The sequence below is a fragment of the Haliotis cracherodii genome, unplaced genomic scaffold, assembly GCF_022045235.1.
Source record: "Haliotis cracherodii isolate W230 unplaced genomic scaffold, xgHalCrac1.p SCAF_10, whole genome shotgun sequence".
Taxonomy (NCBI): Eukaryota; Metazoa; Mollusca; class Gastropoda; order Lepetellida; family Haliotidae; genus Haliotis; species Haliotis cracherodii.
The window spans coordinates 29532500-29556071 of NW_027266265.1; the positions used below are offsets into that span (position 1 = coordinate 29532500).

The following is a 23572-nucleotide window of genomic DNA, read 5'->3' on the forward strand; positions in this document are numbered from 1 at the left end:
CGGTTTGGAGATGACATTCCAGTGTTCTGTGCAGGATAAGGTACCGACAATTTGGTATTGGGGCAAGCTGTAAATACTGGAAACAAATAAGTTTGCCTCAGATTTGGGTACATGTGATGAATCTAACCACTTTCCATTATATTGCTCTGTTAACATCCAGTCTCCTTATGAATATTATGACAACAGGGAAATAATAACACCAAGTCTGGCACAGATAGACAATCAAACTGGATTAAATATGTTTGGATCTCTTCCTCACAAAGTTTACTTCATTATATGACACTTTGCATCACGATTTAATTGATGGTATTAGTCATGACATAGAAAGAACAGTTTTAGATCTCACTAGATTGTATCAACAATCAGCTGAACATACTAAGGATATAAAGGATATTCTGCAGACGTCAACAAATCACAGCCCCCATGGTTGGATGTAGAACTAGTCAAAATAAAACATGACAAGTATGCAGCTCTTAGAGCTCACAGGGACCAAGGGCTGGCTTTTAGTCATTTGAGATCATTTCGCAATAATTTCAAAACTGAGTTTAACAAGAAAAAACATGCCTTTTTTACTCCCAGAAAGAAATACTTGTGGCTGCAAGAGACAATCCTAAACAATTCTGGCAAATTCTGAAGCAGGGCAGATCTACCAGAAATATAAGTCAGGAAATTAGTCCCCAAGACTGGAACGCACACTTTTCGAATCTGTTGAATGTTGATCTCGGTGAGGTTACGTGTGATGCGAGCCAACCCGAATCAAGTATACAACCGGATCCATACACAGCTTCTTTAAATCAAGATATTACTGAAGAGGAAGTCTCTAGCTGTATTGATAATCATGCAAACAATAAATCTCCAGGACCAGATGGCATCTCAACTGAGTTCTTTAAAGCATCAAAACCTTACACACTTTCTCTGTTTACATTACTATTTAATAAAGTATATCTTTTCCTGATATCATGGGGGGGGGGGGGGGGGGGGAGTATTATTTGTCCCATCTTCAAATCTGGTGTGAAGGCTGACCCCAACAATTACAGGGGCATATCACTGATAGACTCTATGTGTAAGATATTCACTTCTACTTCACTCTATTTTAAACAATCGGTTACGACAGTGGTGTGATCAAAATAATATTATTCATGAGACACAAGCAGGATTGAGATCAAATTATTCCACTGCTGATCATATATTTTCACTCCATGCAATGATTCAGAAATATGCCTGCAAAAAGAAAGGTAGATTCAAGTGTTTGTTTATTGATTTTTCAAAAGCTTTTGATACTGTTGAACATGATGTATTACTGTCAAGACTTAGAAATGTGGGTATAAATGGGAAACTCTTCAATATTCTTTCATCAATGTATTCACAGCTATCAGCCTGTGTAAGAACTTCAAATGGATTGTCTAGTTACTTCCATTTTAATGTTGGTACTCGTCAAGGGTGCATCTTGAGTCCCCAGATGTTTATTATTTTCATCAATCAACTTGGATACAAGAGATACGTGTCCACTGGACATACATGGTCTAAGTTGTTGCCGGGGGAATTTGTGTCACGGCGATACGGTGTAGGTGGGCGTACCAAAGACAACTTGAGAGGCATTGAAGTGTCACATTTAAAAGCAGAGTTTTTCAGATAGCTAACGTCTAAATGGCCGGTATTATTATCACATATCAGCTGTTTTGTTTGTCTGTTTAACGCCGCACTCAGCAATATTTCAGTTATATGACGGCGGTCTGTGAATAATAGAATCTGGACGACACAATCCAGTGATTGCCATTACGAGCATCGATCTACGCAATAGGGATACAATGACATGCATCAACCAAGTCAGCGAGCCTGACCACCCGATTCCGTTAGTCGCCCCTTACGACGAACGACGTCACCTTTTACAGCAAGCAGGGGTTGCTGAAGACCTATTCTAACCCTATTCTATCTTCACTGGTCCGCAGATCAAGTGAGATTCCCACAATAACACAGAACATTGCCCTAGCATTTTGGAATGAGTAGTGTCAGGGTTGTAAACTGATCAACAAATCATCAAAATAGCCTAATATCTGAGGGTTTGGGATTTGGGATCAGATTTATTGTTTATTTACTTCAGTTTAACTGCTAATCAGTAACTAACTTTTCATCGTTACATCTTCAGTTCAATAACCATATTGATGATGACGTGATTGAGTGCAACGTGATTGCTTCACATCACACTCGGATAGATCGCTAGTATATATTCGTAATCAAAGTAGGTCGTTCATAACACTGTCAGACATTTCCTTGCCTGGACCAGATTCTATTAATACTTTCCTCTGTATTATACCTAGAATAGTGCTGACTGCGAAGTTAAACAATAAATAAAAAACAAAGCCGGGCGTGATCAGTAAATATAAATCATCTTAACGTCAGAGAAAAACCAGTCTCGGTAATACGTCAAAACACAACATAACAGTGAGCGAAAAAAGCGGTGAATTATATGAATGGATCACTGAAAATCAGTGAAGGCACCAGGTGTTCGCGAAAAGCGTAAGCATGTCCAGTCCAACCAGTAGCGGACCGCCTCCGTGGTGTAGTGGTACAGTGTCCGCCCGGACAGCGGAAGGTCTGGGGTTCGATCCCTGCCTGCGTCATACCAAAAGAAGTTAAAAGATGGTACTTGTTGTTACCCTGTCTGGCGCTCGGCATTAAGGGGCTAAAACAAGGACTGGTCGGCTCGGAGTCAGTAGTGGGGTATTCATGTTAAACTGCGGCATGGTAGCTTAGTGAGCTAGCACTATAAATCGGCATCAGTCCGGACTAGTACAAGCAGCCACACACACACACGTGCTTGCACGTCGCTATATAAGTGCAATAATCTTGGACGCGACGTTAAACCCAATTTCACCTCACCTCACCCAGCTAGTAGCACCACTCACACAGTTTGCGAAGAAAAAGTACCCTGGCGCTGGACAGCGGTACTCCTGGCAAGTGACGGCGGCCTGTGAACAGACCAGACAATCAAGTGATGGACCTTCAAACTCTAGTGACGCGGTACCGCATTTACTGATTTTGTTTCATCTGGCTTGCGCATTCATGTTTATCGTTCAGGAGAAGACCGCTACAATATCAGTCTTATGTTTATTCATTGTATATGATTGTCACTCGCTCTGTTGACAATGTTACAAGAACAAGAACAGTGGTACATGCACCATCTGTTGAAGTTGTTTAGCTGATATTTCCTATTTTTATTTTTACTGTTACGGCCGTCGATGTCCATATTTTGTCCTTCGCAATAAACATAAAAGAACACCAACTTCTACTGATACTGTCCTTAATAGGGGTGAAGTGTAGTGAAATGTGTTTTAATGTTCTTAAGATTATAGCACTTATATAGCGACGTGCACGGCTAACCTATGTGGGGAGGGGTTTAAGATCGACTTTCCAGTTTTGCACCTACCTTGATTGATGTTGGCCATGACAGCATAACACCAACACTTTGCTGAAAAGGTTGGATATGTGAAAGTCAATAATCACAGATGTTCATATCTGACAGAAAAATCTATTTCCTATTTAGAATAGCGCATACGTAACTTGCAACATATCAAGATTTATAAGATACATGCAGAAATGATCGAGTAGTGGCCGGAAATGACATTTTCAGTGTGGTTGCCATTGATTGAGCATTTCTAGAGACACCAAAGCTGCTATCAATCCCACAAAGTATCACCTGAATAATGTCTATTTCCATTCCTTGTCAATTGACAATGAATTATCAATTTTGTTGACAAACTATATTAAAATCGAGGTTCATCAGTGGCTTAGGGATGAAACAAATCCTGTTTCCCTTGATTCGATAGTTTTGTATATTCGTATAGAATATTATTCACTGTTTACTCTAGAGTTTCTGTCGCTGATGACTTGTAGTGGATTTTGCGTCCGGTAGTTCCGGTAAGAATTTGAATTGAGATGAATTGTCTCGATTTCAGCAGTGAATACGGACTGACCGTCCGGCAGGCGGACTGAATGTGCTTGGGGTTTTAAGATATTGATATGGATCCCGTAACCAGCAGTGTTGTTGATAGAGTTTTTGGATCCTTCAGTGTATATATATCGGCCAATCGGCCACAGGCATTTTCAATTTTAGTAATAGTTACTGATCGTAGTACAGTTGGGTTTTCTTTCAGTGACTTCTGATGTTAAAGTATAGTCAACTTTTGGATGGTGTAACCCTTTGTAGTGACTTTCTGGTGGCTGAAAGTCATCATGTTTGTGACTTCCGGTGAGTTCACGTACTAATATCCCCGATGGCTTTAGTGAGGGTATTTTCGTCTTGCCATATTCTTTTCATCAAAGGGTTTGCTGTTCGTCCCCAGTTTGGACATCATCATTTGAGATTTTATGGTGTGTTCCAATTTCGTGGAAGGGAGCAGGCGGGTGAGATACTATAAAAATATGAAAGGATAATATATTTCAATTTTGTAAACACATTTCCCATAAAATGTAAACTAACGATTAACTCAATACATCAAAATTAAGAAAGGGGAAAAAATAAAATATATTTTGAAATGTAAGTACCATCTAATAAAAAATATGACCCGTGTAGATCCGGGGTAGAATAGGTTTTCAGCATCCCATGCTTGCCGTAAAAGGCGACTGTGCTTGTCGTAGGAGGCGACTAACGGGATCGGGTGGTCAGGCTCGCTGACTTGGTTAATACATGTCATCACTGGATTGTCTCGTCCAGACTCGATTATTTACAGACCGCCGTCATATGGCAGGAATATTGCTGAGTGCGGCGTTCAACAAATATACAAACAAACAAATAATTAGAAATAAATAAGAAATGTCTAATATGGATGGGTAATATATACTCAACAACAAAAGTTCCTGTGACACCGGGGGCACGGGTGGCCCAGTCGTCTAAGGCGCCGCGATTCGCTGTGCAGAGTTGCGTCCCTTGGGCACGCCAGAAACCTATGATTGTGGGTTCGAATCCCGGTTCGCCCCGATTATGTTTCTAGGTTTGTCAGCACCATACCCGTGCTCGTGGGTTTCACCGAAGTGGTAAACGTCTGAGACCTGCATCACTTCGGGCTTTCCTCCCACTTTAAGCTGACACGCCGTGATATGACTGGAATACTGTTAAAAGCGGCGTTAAACCCAACTGACTGACTCACTCACTCCTGTGACACCAAAATTTTAGTGTATTTTTCAAACAAGTAAAGTTTGGTTTTCAATATTGTAGTACATGTATGGAATGAAGTATAAAATGGGTATAAAAACGTGCGTTAACGGGATTCCATATGCATTGTATGCTTTGATTTGTGAGTGGCGGGGGACGAGCTGTGTTTGTAGTCGGAGCTGGTGTTGTTTGTGAAATGGATGGTGTATAACTGTATTACTGTCCACATGTTTGTGTGGTGGTAGTTAGAGGTTGGAGAAAAGCTGTTTGCATTTGGGCTGGGGTTGGCGCCTGGGGGAGGTGTAGGGTGTTCATTTATGGTGCTTGTTGTTAAGTTGAATGTTTGGCTTGTGTAGGAGTCCTCAGGTTTCTCATTGAATGGGGCGATTATAGCTAGTTTTGGTAAGTCAGCTTTCAGTGATGTGTTTGTTCAGTCTAAAGATTTGTTTTTGTTTGTTTGAAGGGACATGCATTTTGTATAACTGTGTTACTTTCGCAGTTATCGCAGAATATCCATTACCTCACTTAAAACAGATATGAACCTACTGTCACATAAGGTAGATACTCAAACTTAGAAGCTAGAAGAACAATTTTCTCCTCTTGGAAGTACAAACACAGAATTAGAGCAACTAGTACATTCTCAATGTGATCGAATCCAGAACTTTGAATCTGCTCTTGACAAGTCCGAGCCTCACTCATTGTGAAATAACCTTCTCTCTTTTTTGGCACCCCTTGAGACTCTAGAGACACCATCACAATGCAAAGAGCGCATAAGAACATTCAAGAAGGATACATGAATACGAGCAATACAAACGCTATCCAATATGATACGGTTCGCAGATTGAAATCAAGACACACCCCAGCTCCAATAATAGTAAAATTCATATGTAAGGACGACAAGAACGATAAATATGAAACGGCTCGTATTGTACTGAAGGATACTGATACAAGCTTCAGGGTTTCAAAAACTATACAATCTATCAGTAACTCGATACATAAACGTGGCCGCTGTAGCGGTGGGGTGGCTGTACAAATAAAAAGAGAAGTATCCCATTTATTTAAACGCTCTGTCTGCTTAATCTCAAAAGTTTGTTTGGTTCCTAGGAAAACAGTGATGTTACTTTTTGTATATATATCTTCAGAAACCAAGGAAAACCAAGGTGATATGGAAGGTCTGGAGTCAATGCTTTATGAAACATAAAATGGCTATCCAGGCTGTATCATCTTGCTGAGTGGCGATATGAACGCCAGAGCTGGTTCAGAAGCAGATTTCATTGAGGATCATTGATCATATCCCATTGGATGAAGTTATGTGTGAGGTCAGTGACACTCCTCTACCCAGTCGAGTAGATAAGGATCATAGTGTGAACACTCACGGTAAACAGTTGTATCAGGCCTGCAAGACATTTAACTTCAATATTGTTAATGTAGGGATTGCCTGATGGATCGGGTGATTTTACTTTCAGCGGATCAAATGGTTTTAGTTCTCTGGATTCTATGTGTGCTTCACCGACCTTGTATACAATATAGCAAGAACTTCAAGATTGAATCACGTTCAGCGTCAGATCATCTTCCACGTATTATTGCACTACCACTGAACCACGGAATCACAGATAATCGAAATGCTGAGTATGTTGATAGCTCTATGTATATGGACAGAGAGAAGTACATATGACAAGACAGTTTGTACAGTCATGTAAATAACTATAATGAAAATGTCATATCAGATTTTATCATCAGACAGCTTGATAACTTAACAGATGTAGTCAAAGTCGATGTTGATACTGCTGTTCAGAATATAATTGACAAATGTTATTAAGGTGGGATCTAGTGTAAAACGAAACGCAGAAACAAACATCATAGTTTTCTTTTACATCAGAACTAGTTTGATGATAAATGTTTTTACACAAAGGGAGAAAAATATAATCTCTTAACTTCTCTCAAATTGTAGAAACAAATTTAACAATTGTTTTTAATAAAAAATGAAAGGAAGATATCGGACATAACACAGGAAAGGCATCACGGAATAATGATTATAGAGCTTTTTGGAAATTAATCAAACAAAATTACAGTAAAAGATTGGTTAGAAAGAATAATACTCCTATTGTGTGGCAGGAGTACAATTCAAACATCTCCTTAATGCTACAAGAAATGATGAAGATGATGACACATTTTCAATGCATATTGACGGAGTTTCTACATGATCATAGCCAAGATTCGTGTGATTCGTATTCGAACCCTCATGACAATTATCAAAGGGGTGATGAAATTAAAGAAGTTATTAAGAATTTTTAAATTAATCAATCTCCTGAATATACCTTTAGAATGTTTCAAAACTAAAAAAAACTTCAAACACAATACTTGAATATATTGTTCAATGCAACTCTACAAATAGGTTACTATCCAAAAGCATGGCCATCAGCCTTAAGCCAAAGGTCAATTTACAAGAAAGGTGATACAGAGGATCCCAATAATTACAGCGGGTCTCGTTTCTTAATAAAATGATTATGATTGTTGATACACCCTAAAAGACAAGGCTAAAACCAAATATTATTGGGAAATGTCAAGGTTGTTTTCAGAAAGGACCACTTAACAATTGATAGTACTTTTTGTTTAACAAGCTCTGGTACAAAAACAAGCAGCTAGAAGACAAGGGAGATTTTTCTACTGATTTGAAAAAGGCATTCGATATAATTGACAGAAGAAAGTTGTTTTGTGCTCTTCTTATAAATGGTATGCTTGGTAAATTCTTTACAGTAATACAAAGTATATGTAAGCAGGTTACGTTTGTTTTGTTTGTTGTTTTACGCCGCCGCACTCAGCAATATTCCAGCTATTGTTGTACTTCAAAATGGATTTACATTGTCTGAATATTTCTTTAGCAAAGCTGGTGTACGCCAAGGTTGTACTTTAGCCCAATTCTGGTGACACATTTTACACGAATGTTTGTTGATGGTATATATGTATCCGATGAAGTGTGTGACATTATTAATGATCTATTTGCAGATGAACCGATTCTTACAGCATATTCTACAATAACATTAGAGAAGAGATAAGACTGTTTAGCACCAATACTGTATTAAGTGGGGAAAGAAAACAAATGAAGATAAAACACAGGTAATGTTAGTTAGGAACGGGAATATTTATCAAAATATGAGAAGTGATCATATAACGGAAGGGAAATGGAAGTTGTTAACGCATATTAATATCTGGGATCAATGATAACACCAATAATGGTTTCGACTAATTATAAGGCATGTAGTACTCTTTCATCAGAAAGCTCTCATTCCAATTAAAAATTAATACGTAAACACAATGTAACTGCCAATAATTCTTTCGAAGTATTTGATCAGAAAATTCAATTGTACCGATTTTGACTTCCGGGTGTGAGATATAAGAAGACATTCCTTAAATGTCGAAGTGGTTATAATGCATTTGGCATTCAGAAACGTAGACATGTTTATGTACTGTACATGATAAGGATATGCTCTGTTTTAGAAGTTTGGAACATGTGCCATTAAACTGTCCCCAAACTAATTATATACGCTCTTCGTGTTTTTCCTCTAACATTATTAACTTTCATGTCATAAGATCAACTTGTGTATCAAATAATTAGAAAACAATATTTATGTTTGCTAAATTAGTGTATATTATGTCCGAGATCCATGGCAACATAAAACATTAAGTTATAACCAGCGCATATGTGTACATTATATTATATAAGTAAATGCATGTGCTGTTTGGGTATGTTGGCCTAAAGAACAATAAAAGATTGCCATTGTCATTTGCAATGGCATTGCACAGAAGTCCTAATTGAAGTGCGATGGGGTCGCCTAGTAAGTTAAAACGTTCGCTAGTCCCACCGGGGTTTAATGCGTACAATGTGTGAACCCATTTCTGATGTCCCCCGCCCGATACTGATAAAATACTGCTAAAGGCGGCGTAAACCAATACTCACTCACAGTTCACACATGGTACGAATTGCCATGTCAATGCCTAAACTGGAAAGTGTCCCATGCTGCTGCACAAAACCCTTTATCATCATTGCTTTTTTTCCTGACCTGTACCTGATCAGTACACCCATATCGATCCTGTCAAATTTTACCTTTATGAACATATCATCACCTGAACAGTATTCATGTTGTGATAGTCGTTCTATTCCGCAAGTACAAGCAGCTGGCTGAAGTTCCCTTGGCCAGGAACATCCTGAAAAAACAAGGACTTCTGCAAAAACAAAGGAGTGTTTTTACAAAGGTGGGCATAAGCAAAAGGCAACACATATGATCAGTGGTCAGGTGGGTATTTTCTGGCTTACCAAGGTATATAACCCTTGCTTGATAATAGGTTGTGTAAGAGGACATCTTCTCCGCCATCATGAAGCCAACATTGCTGTTTCTGCTGATTGCTTTGAGTCTGTGTGTTCACACACATGGCTTCTCTTTGGGTTGTGGTACGTACAATATGGTAACCTATGGCGGACATGGTACTGTGGTTTGTATGTGGTGAATGAAACAATAATTTTCTGTTATATTTTGTAACTGAGTGGGTCTACTTCCAATTCCTTCGCGTTTTGGACTAACGATGATGGACAAAATTAAGTGTCATTGTATTTGGAAATTATCTTCATACAAGTCACGCATCGATATAATCACAACTTGACAAAATAGTTATAAAAAACAGTTGGAGAAACGTTCAACAATAAGTATTCATGACCAAATGACCCCCGTCGTAGTTCAGGGACGTGACTCAATAGCCATTCAAAGACGTCTTCGCGAAGTTTTGAATTCATATGGTCATAGGCAAAATGACGTCATTGTGTAATTGGCAGTTAGAATGTTGGAGTTTACACTGACATAATTTTTAATGTGATGTTTACACGATATACGGCTTTTGATTTGACGAGATGTCGGTCACATGAGCGCGACATTGAACGAAACAATTTGACGAACGAAACAATTTGACGTTTATACGTTTTTCACGAGTCTGTATTCTTGAAATGACGAAAACACTGACGGACTACTTCCACATTCCTAGAGAAAACCCTTGGGAATTCCTTACCATGAACACATACAGAGGTTTCTGATAATGTAGACCCTTAAACATGAACTCAGAGTTTTAGAATACATTGAAAAACACCTGAGACTTAATGATCGTTCACGAATATCCTCGCTACATCTCATCCTTGAGAACAAAACAAAGAAATGCACATCCAAACTGTAGTAGTATCGACTCGATCCGTGTCTAAACTGACAGTGACAGTCAATAGCGACTTATGAATTTACCTTAGTATCACCTTTCAATGATCTGCCAATTGATCAATGATGTAACACATGTCACCACAACAGGTTCATGAAAAACTTCGGAAATCCCTCCCGTCCTTTTATTGCGTCGGCCATTTTGACGTCTTGTACTTGATGTAGATGTATTACGACGCGCTGACTGACTTACTGAGGTAGTTCCTAACTGACCTTTCTCATCCAATTGAATGATGATATTATTTGAATACGTATTTTGTAAACAAACTACAACAGTTGTTTATATAAGGCAAGTTCAACATATATACGCTCACGTTACCTCTCTTTTTGAGGAACTATTTTATTCCGCGATACAACTTGTTGTCACATGGCTATCAGTGTAAACATAAAGTTAAGCGTACGACTTTAAATATAAATTGTCAAGATATAGCGCTACATCCTTCGAGGTGAAAGATATTGATATAAAAAATATAAGAATTGACTTTCACTTGTTTTGAATTCTCTGGAGTATGAACCTTCATAGAGTGAGGGCCAAACATTGCTCATACAGCTTTGGCCTCACTCTGTTAAGGTTAACATTCCAATGAACTCACACAAAGTGAAAGCCAATTCTTAAACAAATTTGAAACCGTACTGAATTACCGTATTCAACAATGAAAAGGACTATTTGGATCTATAGGTTCCATCCACAAGTGATCTGTCCCTCCGTGGTCTTTCCAAGCTTTTGATTGTGATTATGTGATTATGACTAGAACCCTAGAATGGTTTCAGAGAATGCCAAGTAATGTGTTAGCAAGGATTTATTTGGCTGCGAAGACTTAAATGCACACACATCCAACATATCTTCAATTAATGATCCTTCTTGTATTTGTACGAATCTCATAAAAATCATCTTCATTTGTTCTTAATATGTCCAAAAACATTTAACCAAAAGCTACAATATTAACTGCTAAATTTATTGTCCATCGTGATATTCGTCGTTGATGTCATAAATATAATTCCTTTGTGGAGAGCATTTATATATGTTAGGGCTGGCATGTTGGACGATACACTTCCACAAATGTTAATTTATGCTGATGTAAATTTACTTTTACCTTTGTTCTGTTCCACTGTGGAAAGTGTTATTGTTTAAACCATGTATTTATTATTTGCATAGCTGCATCCTACTTCATTCCAAGTTTGAACGTGTACTGTGAAAATCAGCCGTCCAGCAATGACGGACTCACCAGAGAGAAGAGAGCAGGTCTTCCATGCAAATCCACAGCGGACCATCAGTCTTGCTGCAGCTATTGTGAGTATCTTCTTCCGTGTACATACAGGGAAACCTCTTTAGACCGGACCCTTTTGGAGGAGCACTAAATATTATGTTCTATCATAAAGAACACCAACAAACACAACTGGACACCCATTGAACTCGGCTCTTTAATAAGAGTCAGTTGTCAAGCATGGATTCAGTTGTCAAGCATGGATAACAATAACTACTTCACATGGCGAGGGGTTTAGTGACGCCTTATGCATTGATGATAATCGAAGGTTGCGCATGCCCTAAGGAATACCGCGACCATGCTGTTTGCTTACCCTTACCATGAACACCTGGTATCATCTTTGATTTTCAGTGATATCCATTCACATTGTTTTCACCTCTCTCTTGTTTCGGCAGATAATCGAGGCTGATTACTCCTTGGCGTTGACGTATATATATATATATATATATATATGTAACAATAATGTTATCTAAGACGAAAGACATCAACTGCATGTTGTCTTAAAGTTATGCTGCATACTCCATCAAAGTAAACTACATGAATACTCATTATGAAAAACTCTGTACTACCTGGGTCTCAATGTTAATTTTGAGACATAGGAGAAAGGGAAAACGAAGCTTAGAACTGAAGTAACGACGCACCTTCTTTAAACCCGTTTCTCGACAACTGCATTATAACCTTTAACTGTCACAATTGAAAACACAGGATGATCCTGTTTTCAGATGACACGTGTGTTGTGAATGGTGTTTCCAGCACGTTATGCACCGACTGTGAGGCGTCCACATACAGCTCCGTTGACTGCTCTTGCACTGCGTCGGCAACGACCACGACTCCAACTCCTGTTGACTGCCCATCGTGCTGCGTGTGGGATCAAAGTGAGTGCAAAGATGAATGATAACAAACTGAGATAGTGTCTGTTTTATTGCATCATACTCGGGGAAAATATTTGAGATCAGTTGTGAGGTATTTACAGCATCTTATCATAGCCTCTAAAGGTTAATGAATGACGATTCTAGCGTACAGAAAATACATGATGAATGACCTGTTGTTGACCTTATTCTATGACATTGAAATCAAATTCCAAGAAATGGAAATATTCGTCATTAATGATGCTTACATTTTGCTAAATATTTTCATGATTGGGATTATTAAAGGTGCTTGATTACAGACGAACACTATAAATCAGGGGTTGCCAATTTTGTTATGTAAAGTATCATACAACCGATGTAGGACAAAATTTGGTGGTAAGCACGATTGTTATACAAGCACGAGAAATGAGTGTGTGTCCTTCCAGGCATGCCAGAAACCTATCGAGGGTTAGAATACCAGAGTTACTACGATTGATCGTGGGTTTCACCAAGTGGTTCACTTCAAACGCCTGCATCACTTCGGGCTACCCTTCCACATCAAGCTGACACGCCGTAAATAAATTGCGTTCTGTTCAAATAGGCGTTAAACAAATCTCACTAACTCACTGGAAACGAAAGTAAGAATAACTGTACGTATTGTCGGTATGTATGCAAGAAAAATTCACAACAGTTTGTCCTATTCAGGTGGCGCCTTGTTTCTATTTTCTGTATCTGGTGATCCTCGTTATACCGCGTGTCAGGACCTGTTTACGTCGTCATGTAACTGTAACGATCCCGATGCACCCGTTACCTCTCAGACGACTTCGGCGACAACAACGACAACTACCACGACACTCCCAAAGATATGCAAAGTTGATGAGGAAGCTGATATATGCTGCAGAAGAGGTAAGATGACTCTTGTACCAGACTAAAACAGTTATTGTCGCCCTTGAAAGAATATCGTTCACGCTGTATTGAATGCAAACGGATCCACTGGTCGGGGAACAAATAAAACCCCATTTGATCAGATGCTTATATCTGGATGCCTTCGGTATATGTAACAACATGGCACATTTGCGGACCTCGCTTACGAAATGTAGTATGGGTAAACCTAAATTGATGGGCATAAAGATCTTCTCATTGAGTCTGACTTTCTCAAAGAAAACAAAGACGAATGTCATTCTCAACATAAATTTATCAATCAGGTAATCATCTGATAGTGTCATACTAAGCAACTGAATCGATCCGACACAGTGAGTCACGTAAAATGTGTCCTGAGCAGACACTGGGTCAAACAAAGTTCTTTTTCACCCTGACATGGAAAAAGACGTTTGTTGTAAGACATAAATTGTTCCTGTTAACGTTGTTTCCGGATGACTCATAACGTGTGTGTCCACCACCTGCTGGAATGAACGCTACTTCACCTCGTCATACTGATGCTAGCCGCAACCTGAAGATGTCATACAGAATGCTTCGGCATTCTTCTAGAGGAGCATGTTCTAGTTGATTTCTCTTGACTGTTGTCCATATCCCATCAGGCTGTTCAAGGGATCCCACAGTTGTTCAATTGGATTAATATCCGGTGAACGTGCAGGCCCTGGCAGAGCCCACACATTGTCGTTGTTTGAATTCTCCTGGACAACTCGTGCTGTATGGGACTTTGCGTTACCGGGTTGCATAATTGTCCATGACTGTTCCCTGGTGCCGTACACGTAAATATGCCAGTGCAACTAACTGACTGGAAAGCTTCATCTCTATATCCTTGAGCGCTCAGGTTGCCCTTTATGATAACCAGGCACAGATTCTGGTCATCGCAAACGACACCCCATACCATCTTCACCATATTGGTGGATCTATCAGTGAGAAGTTCCTTTTCCCCGCCAGTTTAGCTGTAGTTGTACTTGAAATGGAATATATATCCATTGGGGGTCATTTAACCTTAAATCACTGTGCAGTTACTGCATAAGCTTGACATCAATCATGATTTGTAGTGATTTATGTCGTATCCAGCAATATTCCAGCAATATTACGGGGTGAGACACCAGAATAGGCATATCACGTGTTACCCATATGGGGAGTCGAACCCGGCTTGCATTTATGAACTTGGCACTGCATTTACATTTGGCCTCGGAGTAAACACATGCAATGCATCTTCTAGCGAAAGTAAACAATATTCCTTCGGTTATTTGATTCGATTAATGTTCTGTATTTGTTCTATTTCTTTGTTTAGCATCGTATTGTGAGGCAAACCAAAACGACGCATCGTGCACAGACTGCCTGACCAACGTGTTACCAAGCACAAACTGTTCTTGCACGTATTATATACCACCTCAGATGCCTCCCATATGTCTTATCTACCCTCGTGAGTTAACGTCTTTGTCATATTCAGCCATAACCTGATGAAATGAGATTAAAAAGGAATCTGTTTAATTAATATTAACAATATAAACGTTAACTGATGTATAATCTATAAACACAGAGTTTACATTATTTCGTAAATGTCAGAATGATTTTTTTATAAAAAACAACGGGGTTGAAATAATGTCGGTGCTCGTTATTTTCTTGCAGAGTACAGATGTGTCATACCGATGTGTTCGCCGTGGTGTGTAACGACATCTCAAACTACTACTGCTACTACTGCTACGACATCTGCCACAACATCACTGACAACATCAGCAACGATTTCTGCTACAACGTCAATGACAACATCAGCAACGACTTCTGCTACAACGTCAATGACAACGTCGGCAACGACTTCTGCTACAACGTCATTGACAACATCAGCAACGACTTCTGCTACAACGTCAATGACAACGTCGGCAACGACTTCTGCTACAACGTCAATGACAACATCGGCAACGACTTCTGCTACAACGTCAATGACAACATCGGCAACGACTTCTGCTACAACGTCAATGACAACATCAGCAACAACTTCTGTTACAACGTCAATGACAACATCATCAACGACTTCTGCTACAACGTCAATGACAACATCTGCAACAACACCAATACCAAAGTTATGCAAAGACACAGAGGAAGCAGCTACTTGTTGTCAAAGAGGTATGGCTCTTTACAGTACGCATAGTAGCAGCTGCTGAAAAGAAATTTAATGTCAAATCATAAATGGGCTTTACACGTGTAATCTATTGGGGAGTCGAGCCCGGATAACATCCAATCTCATTAAATCAGATCCTAGTTTTTGCTACCGCTAAACAAAGATCTGAGGACATCCCTTTACGGGTCACGTCAAAACGACCTTTCGCGAACTTTGACCGACCAATGAAATGACTGACAAGAAATCGACATTCGCCAATCAGAAGGCAGCTTTCTCGAGCTTTACGACACTAGTTTCAAACTGGCGACTACCTTCGAAACATATTTTGACGTATTCTCGATTATTATTTTTTTTAAACTGATCAAAAGATGATTCTGGAATGGCTTATAGTTAGTCTTGATTGTATGGATACAATCATAAAACCCGTAACTGTCGTTCGGAATACCCTCTGTTAAATATTTCGAGGTTGCATAATTAGAAAACACATTCCGACTGTCACTTTCTTGATCTGGTAAGCGACGCTCTGATTGGTTGGATGAAAGATCGTTCTGACGTGACCAGAAATGGAATGTCCTCAGATGTTTGTTTAGCGGTAGCGAGAACTAAGATCTGATTTTAATGAGATTGGGTTAACATCATGACATGCTTGAACCTTTAGGATACCAGACTACCATTTCTTTCCTTTCATCCACCGCCATATTTTGTATGGTACTTGTACTTGTCCGGAGTAATGTCGGTTTTATAGTGTTGAGCCACTGAGATACCATGCCGCATTTTAACATGAATATCCCAGTCAGACACAGTATACTAAGACCGAGCCAGCGTTCCCTGTTTCACCCCCTTAATGCCGGGCGACAGACAGGGTAACAACAAGTACCATCTCTTAATGTCCTTTGGTATGACGCGGATCGAAACCCAGACCTTCAGCTCTCCGAGCAAACGCTTTGTCAACTGGACGAAGGGGGCTGTCTCAACTTTTGTTTGTTTGTTGTTGTTTAACGCCGCACTCAGCAATATTCTATCTATATGACGGCCATCTGTCATCTGTAGATAATCGAGTCTGGACCAGACAATCCACTGATTGATATCATGAGCATCGATCGATCCACGCAATTGGGATCGATGACATGCTTTAATCAAGTCAGCGAGCCTGACCACCCGATCCCGTTAGTCGCCTCTTACGACAACCTAGTCGCCTTATTACGGCAAGCATGGTTTGCTGAAGACCTATTCTACCCCGGATCTTCTCGGGTCGTCTCAATTTTAGTACTCATTTTGGACAAAAGCTCTTCTCCATGCAAACATAGCGTATTTGACCAGGTGAGCTCCAGTCCTGTTGAAGTGAGTCATTGAACTGGGTTCAACATCGCGTTTAGCAGTATTATCTATACAAAATGGCCACATGTAATCGTAACACTGCCTTGGTGAAGTGAAGATTCCGGGGTAGAATAGGTCTTCAGCAACCCATGCTTGCCGTAAAAGGCGACTATGCTTGTCGCAAGAGGCGACTAACGGGATCGGGTGGTCAGGCTTGCTGACTTGGTTGATGCATGTCATTGATCCCAATTGCGTGGATCGATGCTCATGATCATGATACCAATCACTGGATTGTCTGGTCCAGATCGATTATTTACAGACCGCCGTCATATAGCTGGAATATTGCTGAGTGCGGCGTTAAACAACCAACCAACCAACCAACCTCGATTTTTCTTTCGGTTTCGGACAAAACACAAAATGCAACATATTTTCCAGCGAATGGTAAACAACATTCCTTTCAGTTATTTGATTCGATTAATGTTTTGTATTTGTTCTATTTCTTTATTTAGCATCGTATTGTGAGGCAAACCAAAACGACGCATCGTGCACAGACTGCCTGACCAACGTGTTACCAAGCACAAACTGTTCTTGCACGTATTATATACCACCTCAGATGCCTCCCATATGTCTTATCTACCCTCGTGAGTTAACGTCTTTATCGTATTCAACCTCAAATAAAATAAATGAATATTCATAAACGTAGCTGTGTAGTTAACCATGACATTGTTTTACGAATATTTTTTAAACGCAAAGGTCGCATTTTAAGTGAAGTGATCGGTCATTTATAAAATTTCATTGTTGATCGTAATATTATGCTGGATAGAGAGTTAGTATGGTTTTACGCCACTTTTAGAAATATTCCACCGATATCACGGCGATGGACACCAGAAATGGGCTCCACACATTGTACCCATGTCGGGAATCGAACCCGGGTCTTCGGCGTGACGATAAATATCGAATACACGGTACATTGGCATCTGTTGATGATAAATTAATCATAAATTCATGACAATAAAATAAATATGCTGTCGACAGAGATCCGTACTAGTGTCCGGTTTGACAAATTCCACAGAACATATTTCTTATATTACTCAGTGCATGTTACAACATGAGCCCAGTTATTGATGCTTGTCCGTCCTTTTATCGCAGAGTACAGATGTGCCATACCGATGTGTTCGCCGTGGTGTGTAACGACATCTCAAACTACTACTACATCAACATCTGCCACAACGTCATTGACAACATCAGCAACTACTTCTGCTACAACGTCAATGACAACATCAGCAACGACTTCTGCTACAACGTCAATGACAACATCAGCAACGACGTCTGCTACAACGTCAATGACAACATCAGCAACGACTTCTGCTACAACGTCAATGACTACATCGGCAACAACACCAATACCAAAGATATGCAAAGACACAGAGGAAGCGGATATTTGTTGTCAAAGAGGTATGGCTGATTCTAGTATGAACAGTTGCTGAAAACAGATGATCACATGATGACGTCACCCCGGGAAAGTAGCCCTTTCACCAACCTCTTAAAGAGGGGAAGTGGGGGGGGGGGGGGGGGGGGGGTACGGGTCGACCAGTCGTCAAAGGCACCGCAATTCACTGTGCAGAGTTGCGTCCCTTAGCCATGCCAGAAACCCGGGTTTGAATCCCGATTTGCTCCGATTATGTTCCAAGGGTTGTCAGCATCATACCCTTGCTCGGGGGTTTCACCCAAGTGGTAAGCGTCTGAGACCTGCATCACTTCGGACTGACACGACGTGATGTAAGTGTGATATAGTTTAAAGCGGCGTTAACCCAACTCACCTACTCACCCATATAGGTGAGTTGAAGGAAAGTTGATTAGGTTAAAACAGGCTTATTTCTACGAGAGACGATGTCAGCGTCCTTCACATTGCCATGACGTCATCCTTCATATAAACGTTCCTTTATGTCCTCTCTATGGTGTCGAGTTGAAAAAAAGCCTAGTATATTGAATGATTTTTTCTTTCAGAACCATACTGCGTGGCAAACTACCCTGCTGATTCTTCATGTGGTCCATGCATGGAAGACATCCTACCCAGCACAAATTGCTCTTGTACATCCTACACACCTCCTACGAACACAGTGCCGCCGATTTGCAAGCTTCCTGGTACGTTCTATGAAAGACAGTGATGAAACATTCCATGCAGAGAATCAGGAAGTCATGTGGTGGTCGAGATATATAGTTATGGAATATGTTATTTTAGTCATCGTGATAAAGGATTGCTATTTCAGGTACACGACTACTTACACATGCCTTTTGTCAGAATTTTGGCACGACCTTAAAATCCGCAATTTTCCGCGTTAAATCCAAAAACGTATCGCGGTAATTCCACTTATGCGGTTGGTCTCCGGAAATGTATCCCAAAAAGAGGTATGTTCTTGTGAGCAGTAGTGTATTGACACGGTTCTTGATTATCAGTGACAAAGAATGATCCGTCCACTATCCCTGTTTGAATTTTCCCGATTGTCAACTTTCCCTTTGTATCGAGCAATAATCCAGCAGCTCCAGCCCTGATGTCTACAGGTCACAGATTTTAAGCATTCTCTTTCTTCATAAAAGAAAACCTGATCAGCATTCGGCACCCAAGGCCATAATAAAGCTTTCAAAAAGCACTATCATAGACAAATGGAGGACATTTTCAAATGTGACTCACCATTGGCCATAATAATATCCGATGCAATTTCCCAATTTCGACTTGTACCATTATGTTGCCTTTGCATGTGTTTGTAACGGGCGCCATCCGAGAGACAGCATCATGCTTAATTTTTCGCGAACACCTGGCATCATCACTATTTGATAGTGATTCATAACAAAAACATGCTTCAAAATTGAAGCAGGGGTTTCTGATGATTATGGAAAGGATATTGTAACTTTATTTCTTGTGTATTGAAGAACGGATATTAAAAGGCGGACAATGTAAAATGAACTACGGAAATAAAGAACACATTTCAACACAGTCCCTTGGCGTTTGGCATGACCCTGTTTTTTGTGCAATGGTTTCGAAATAATGTTAGCATTTGAGAGATGAAATCGTAATGTCTTCTGATTATGGAAAGGGGTTGTCTCTTTTATTTTGATAGTTCGTGCTTTCTATTTGAACAGGTTTGTGTTCTCTCCCGTTTTGTGTACCATTCTGTGAGGCAACAACACAAGAGCCGAGTGAGTAATATCACAAGTTGTTTCCTAAACTGTAACAGCAGTGTAAGTACAAGTTTACCAATGAGAGTGATTTTGAGCAGAGACTTCAGAACTCTTTCCAGTACTGGTGATCAACTGAAGATGGAGCCATGGGATTTGTATAAGATATTTATTGGAAGTTTGGGTAAATTCCAATTCTGCACAACATTTTGTGTTCTTAATTTACGGGGCCGATTGGGTAGTCTTGTGGTTAAAGCGACGATGTGGTACATTGGTACATTGATACAATGTGTGAAGCCTATTTCTGATGTCTCCCGCCGTGATATTGCTGGAATATTGCTGAAGGCGGCGTAAAACTCTACCCACTTACTTTATATACGCTGCATGGTGAGACGTACTGTTGATTAAAAGGAACGTGAAGCTGTGGCTTCCTTTATACAATTCAAGTACACAACACACGCATCACGCACCCCTAGCGCGTCTAGGTCGGTGGTATCTTCGGTGTTAACAGTTCATATATTGGTAAGTGTGACCAGCCATTAAGTCCCATCCGTCTTAAACACTATTTATTTTATATCAATGTATATCAACTACATCAGCTACAACGTCAGCTACCACATCAACAACTACATCTGCTACAACTTCGGCAACTACCTCGGCCACAACATCTGCTACTACATCAGCAACAACATCCGTTACTACATCAGCAACAACGTCTGCTACTACATCGGCTACTACCTCAGCTACAACGTCTGCAACGACGTCTGCCACAACATCTGCAACAACTTCAGCCACGACATCTGCTACTACATCAGCTACAACATCAGCTACTACATCAGCAACTACATCTGTTACTACATCGGCTACAACATCAGCTACAACGTCTGCAACGACGTCTGCCACAACATCTGCGACAACTTCAGCCACGACATCTGCTACTACATCAGCTACAACGTCAGCTACAACGTCAGCTACTACATCAGCAACTACATCTGCTACTACATCGGCAACGACATCAGCTACAACGTCTGCTACAACGTCTGTCACAACTTCAGCCACAACATCTGCAACAACATCGGCTACAACGTCCGCTACTACATCAGCTACAACATCAGCAACTACATCAGCAACTACGTCTGCAATAACATCTGCGACAACTTCGACGACAACATCCGCTACTACATCAGCAACAACGTCTGCAACAACATCAGCCACAACGTCAGCTACTACATCAGCAACTACATCTGCTACTACATCGGCCACTACCTCAGCTACAACGTCTGCAACGACGTCTGCCACAACATCTGCGACAACTTCGGCAACAACATCTCCAACTACATCAGCTACAACGTCAGCTACTACATCGGCCACGACATCAGCTACAACGTCTGCTACGACGTCTGCAACAACATCTGCGACAACATCTGCGACAACATCAGCAACGACATCAGCTACAACTTCGGCTACCACATCAGTAACAACATCTGCTACAACGTCTGTCACAACTTCAGCCACAACATCTGCAACAACATCGGCTACAACGTCCGCTACTACATCAGCGACAACATCAGCAACTACTTCTGCTACTACTTCGGCCACTACCTCAGCTACAACGTCTGCTACGACGTCTGCAACAACATCTGCGACAACTTCCGCAACAACATCAGCCACAACATCTGCCACAACTTCAGCCACGACATCTGCTACGACATCTGCAACAACATCAGCAACTACTTCAGCTACTACATCAGCTACAACATCAGCAACTACATCAGCAACAACGTCTGCCACAACATCTGCGACAACTTCGGCCACAACATCCGCTACTACATCAGCAACAACATCTGCAACAACATCAGCCACAACGTCAGCTACTACATCAGCAACTACATCTGCTACTACATCGGCCACTACCTCAGCTACAACGTCTGCTTCAACGTCTGCAACAACGTCTGCTACGACGTCTGCAACAACATCTGCGACAACTTCGGCCACAACATCCGCTACTACATCAGCAACAACGTCTGCAACAACATCAGCCACAACGTCAGCTACTACATCAGCAACTACATCTGCTACTACATCGGCCACTACCTCAGCTACAACGTCTGCAACGACGTCTGCCACAACATCTGCGACAACTTCAGTCACGACATCTGCTACTACATCGGCCACGACATCAGCTACAACGTCTGCTACGACGTCTGCAACAACATCGGTGACAACATCAGCAACGACATCAGCAACAACTTCGGCTACCACATCAGTGACAACCTCTGCTACAACGTCTGCTACAACATCTGCAACAACGTCAGCTACAACGTCAGCTACTACATCAGCAACTACATCTGCTACTACATCGGCCACGACATCAGCTACAACATCAGCAACAACATCAGCAACTACGTCTGCAACAACATCTGCGACAACTTCGGCGACAACATCCGCTACTACATCAGCAACAACGTCTGCAACAACAACCACAACAACAACGTCAGCAACTACATCCGCTACTACATCGGCCACTACCTCAGGTACAACGTCTGCAACGACGTCTGCCACAACATCTTCGACAACTTCAGCCACGACATCTCCTACTACATCAGCGACTACATCAGCAACTACATCTGCTACTACTTCGGCCACTACCTCAGCTACAACGTCTGCTTCGACGTCTGCAACAACGTCTGCTACTACATCAGCAACAACATCTGCGACAACTTCGGCCACAACATCTGCTACTACATCAGCAACAACGTCTGCAACAACATCAGCCACAACGTCAGCTACTACATCAGCAACTACATCTGCTACTACATCGGCCACTACCTCAGCTACAACGTCTGCAACGACGTCTGCCACAACATCTGCGACAACTTCAGCCACGACATCTGCTACAACGTCTGCTACGACGTCTGCAACAACATCTGTGACAACATCAGCAACGACATCAGCAACAACTTCGGCTACCACATCAGTGACAACTTCTGCTACAACGTCTGCCACAACATCTGCAACAACGTCAGCTACAACGTCAGCTACTACATCAGCAACTACATCTGCTACTACATCGGCCACGACATCAGATACAACGTCTGCTACGACGTCTGCAACAACATCTGTGACAACATCAGCAAGGACATCAGCAACAACTTCGGCTACCACATCAGTGACAACCTCTGCTACAACGTCTGCCACAACATCTACAACAACATCGGCTACAACGTCCGCTACTACATCAGCGACAACATCAGCAACTACATCTGCTACTACATCGGCCACTACATCAGCTACAACATCAGCAACAACATCAGCAACTACGTCTGCAACAACATCTGCGACAACTTCGGCCACAACATCCGCTACTACATCAGCAACAACATCTGCAACAACATCAGCAACAACGTCAGCTACTACATCAGCAACTACATCTGCTACTACATCGGCCACGACATCAGCTACAACATCAGCAACAACATCAGCAACTACGTCTGCAACAA

At 41.0% G+C, this 23572-nt stretch overlaps 1 protein-coding gene across 1 annotated transcript; it reads left to right on the forward strand.

The window, feature by feature from the left end:
- Window positions 1-15363: 15363 nt before the first annotated feature.
- On the forward strand, window positions 15364-23571 carry LOC139453698 (fap1 adhesin-like; the record flags this gene model as incomplete). Its single annotated transcript, XM_071235174.1, has 4 exons — window positions 15364-15583; window positions 18014-18350; window positions 20672-22038; window positions 22088-23571. Coding segments are annotated over exons 1-4 (3408 nt in total), but the record flags the coding sequence as incomplete, so codon positions are not given.
- Window position 23572: the final 1 nt, after the last annotated feature.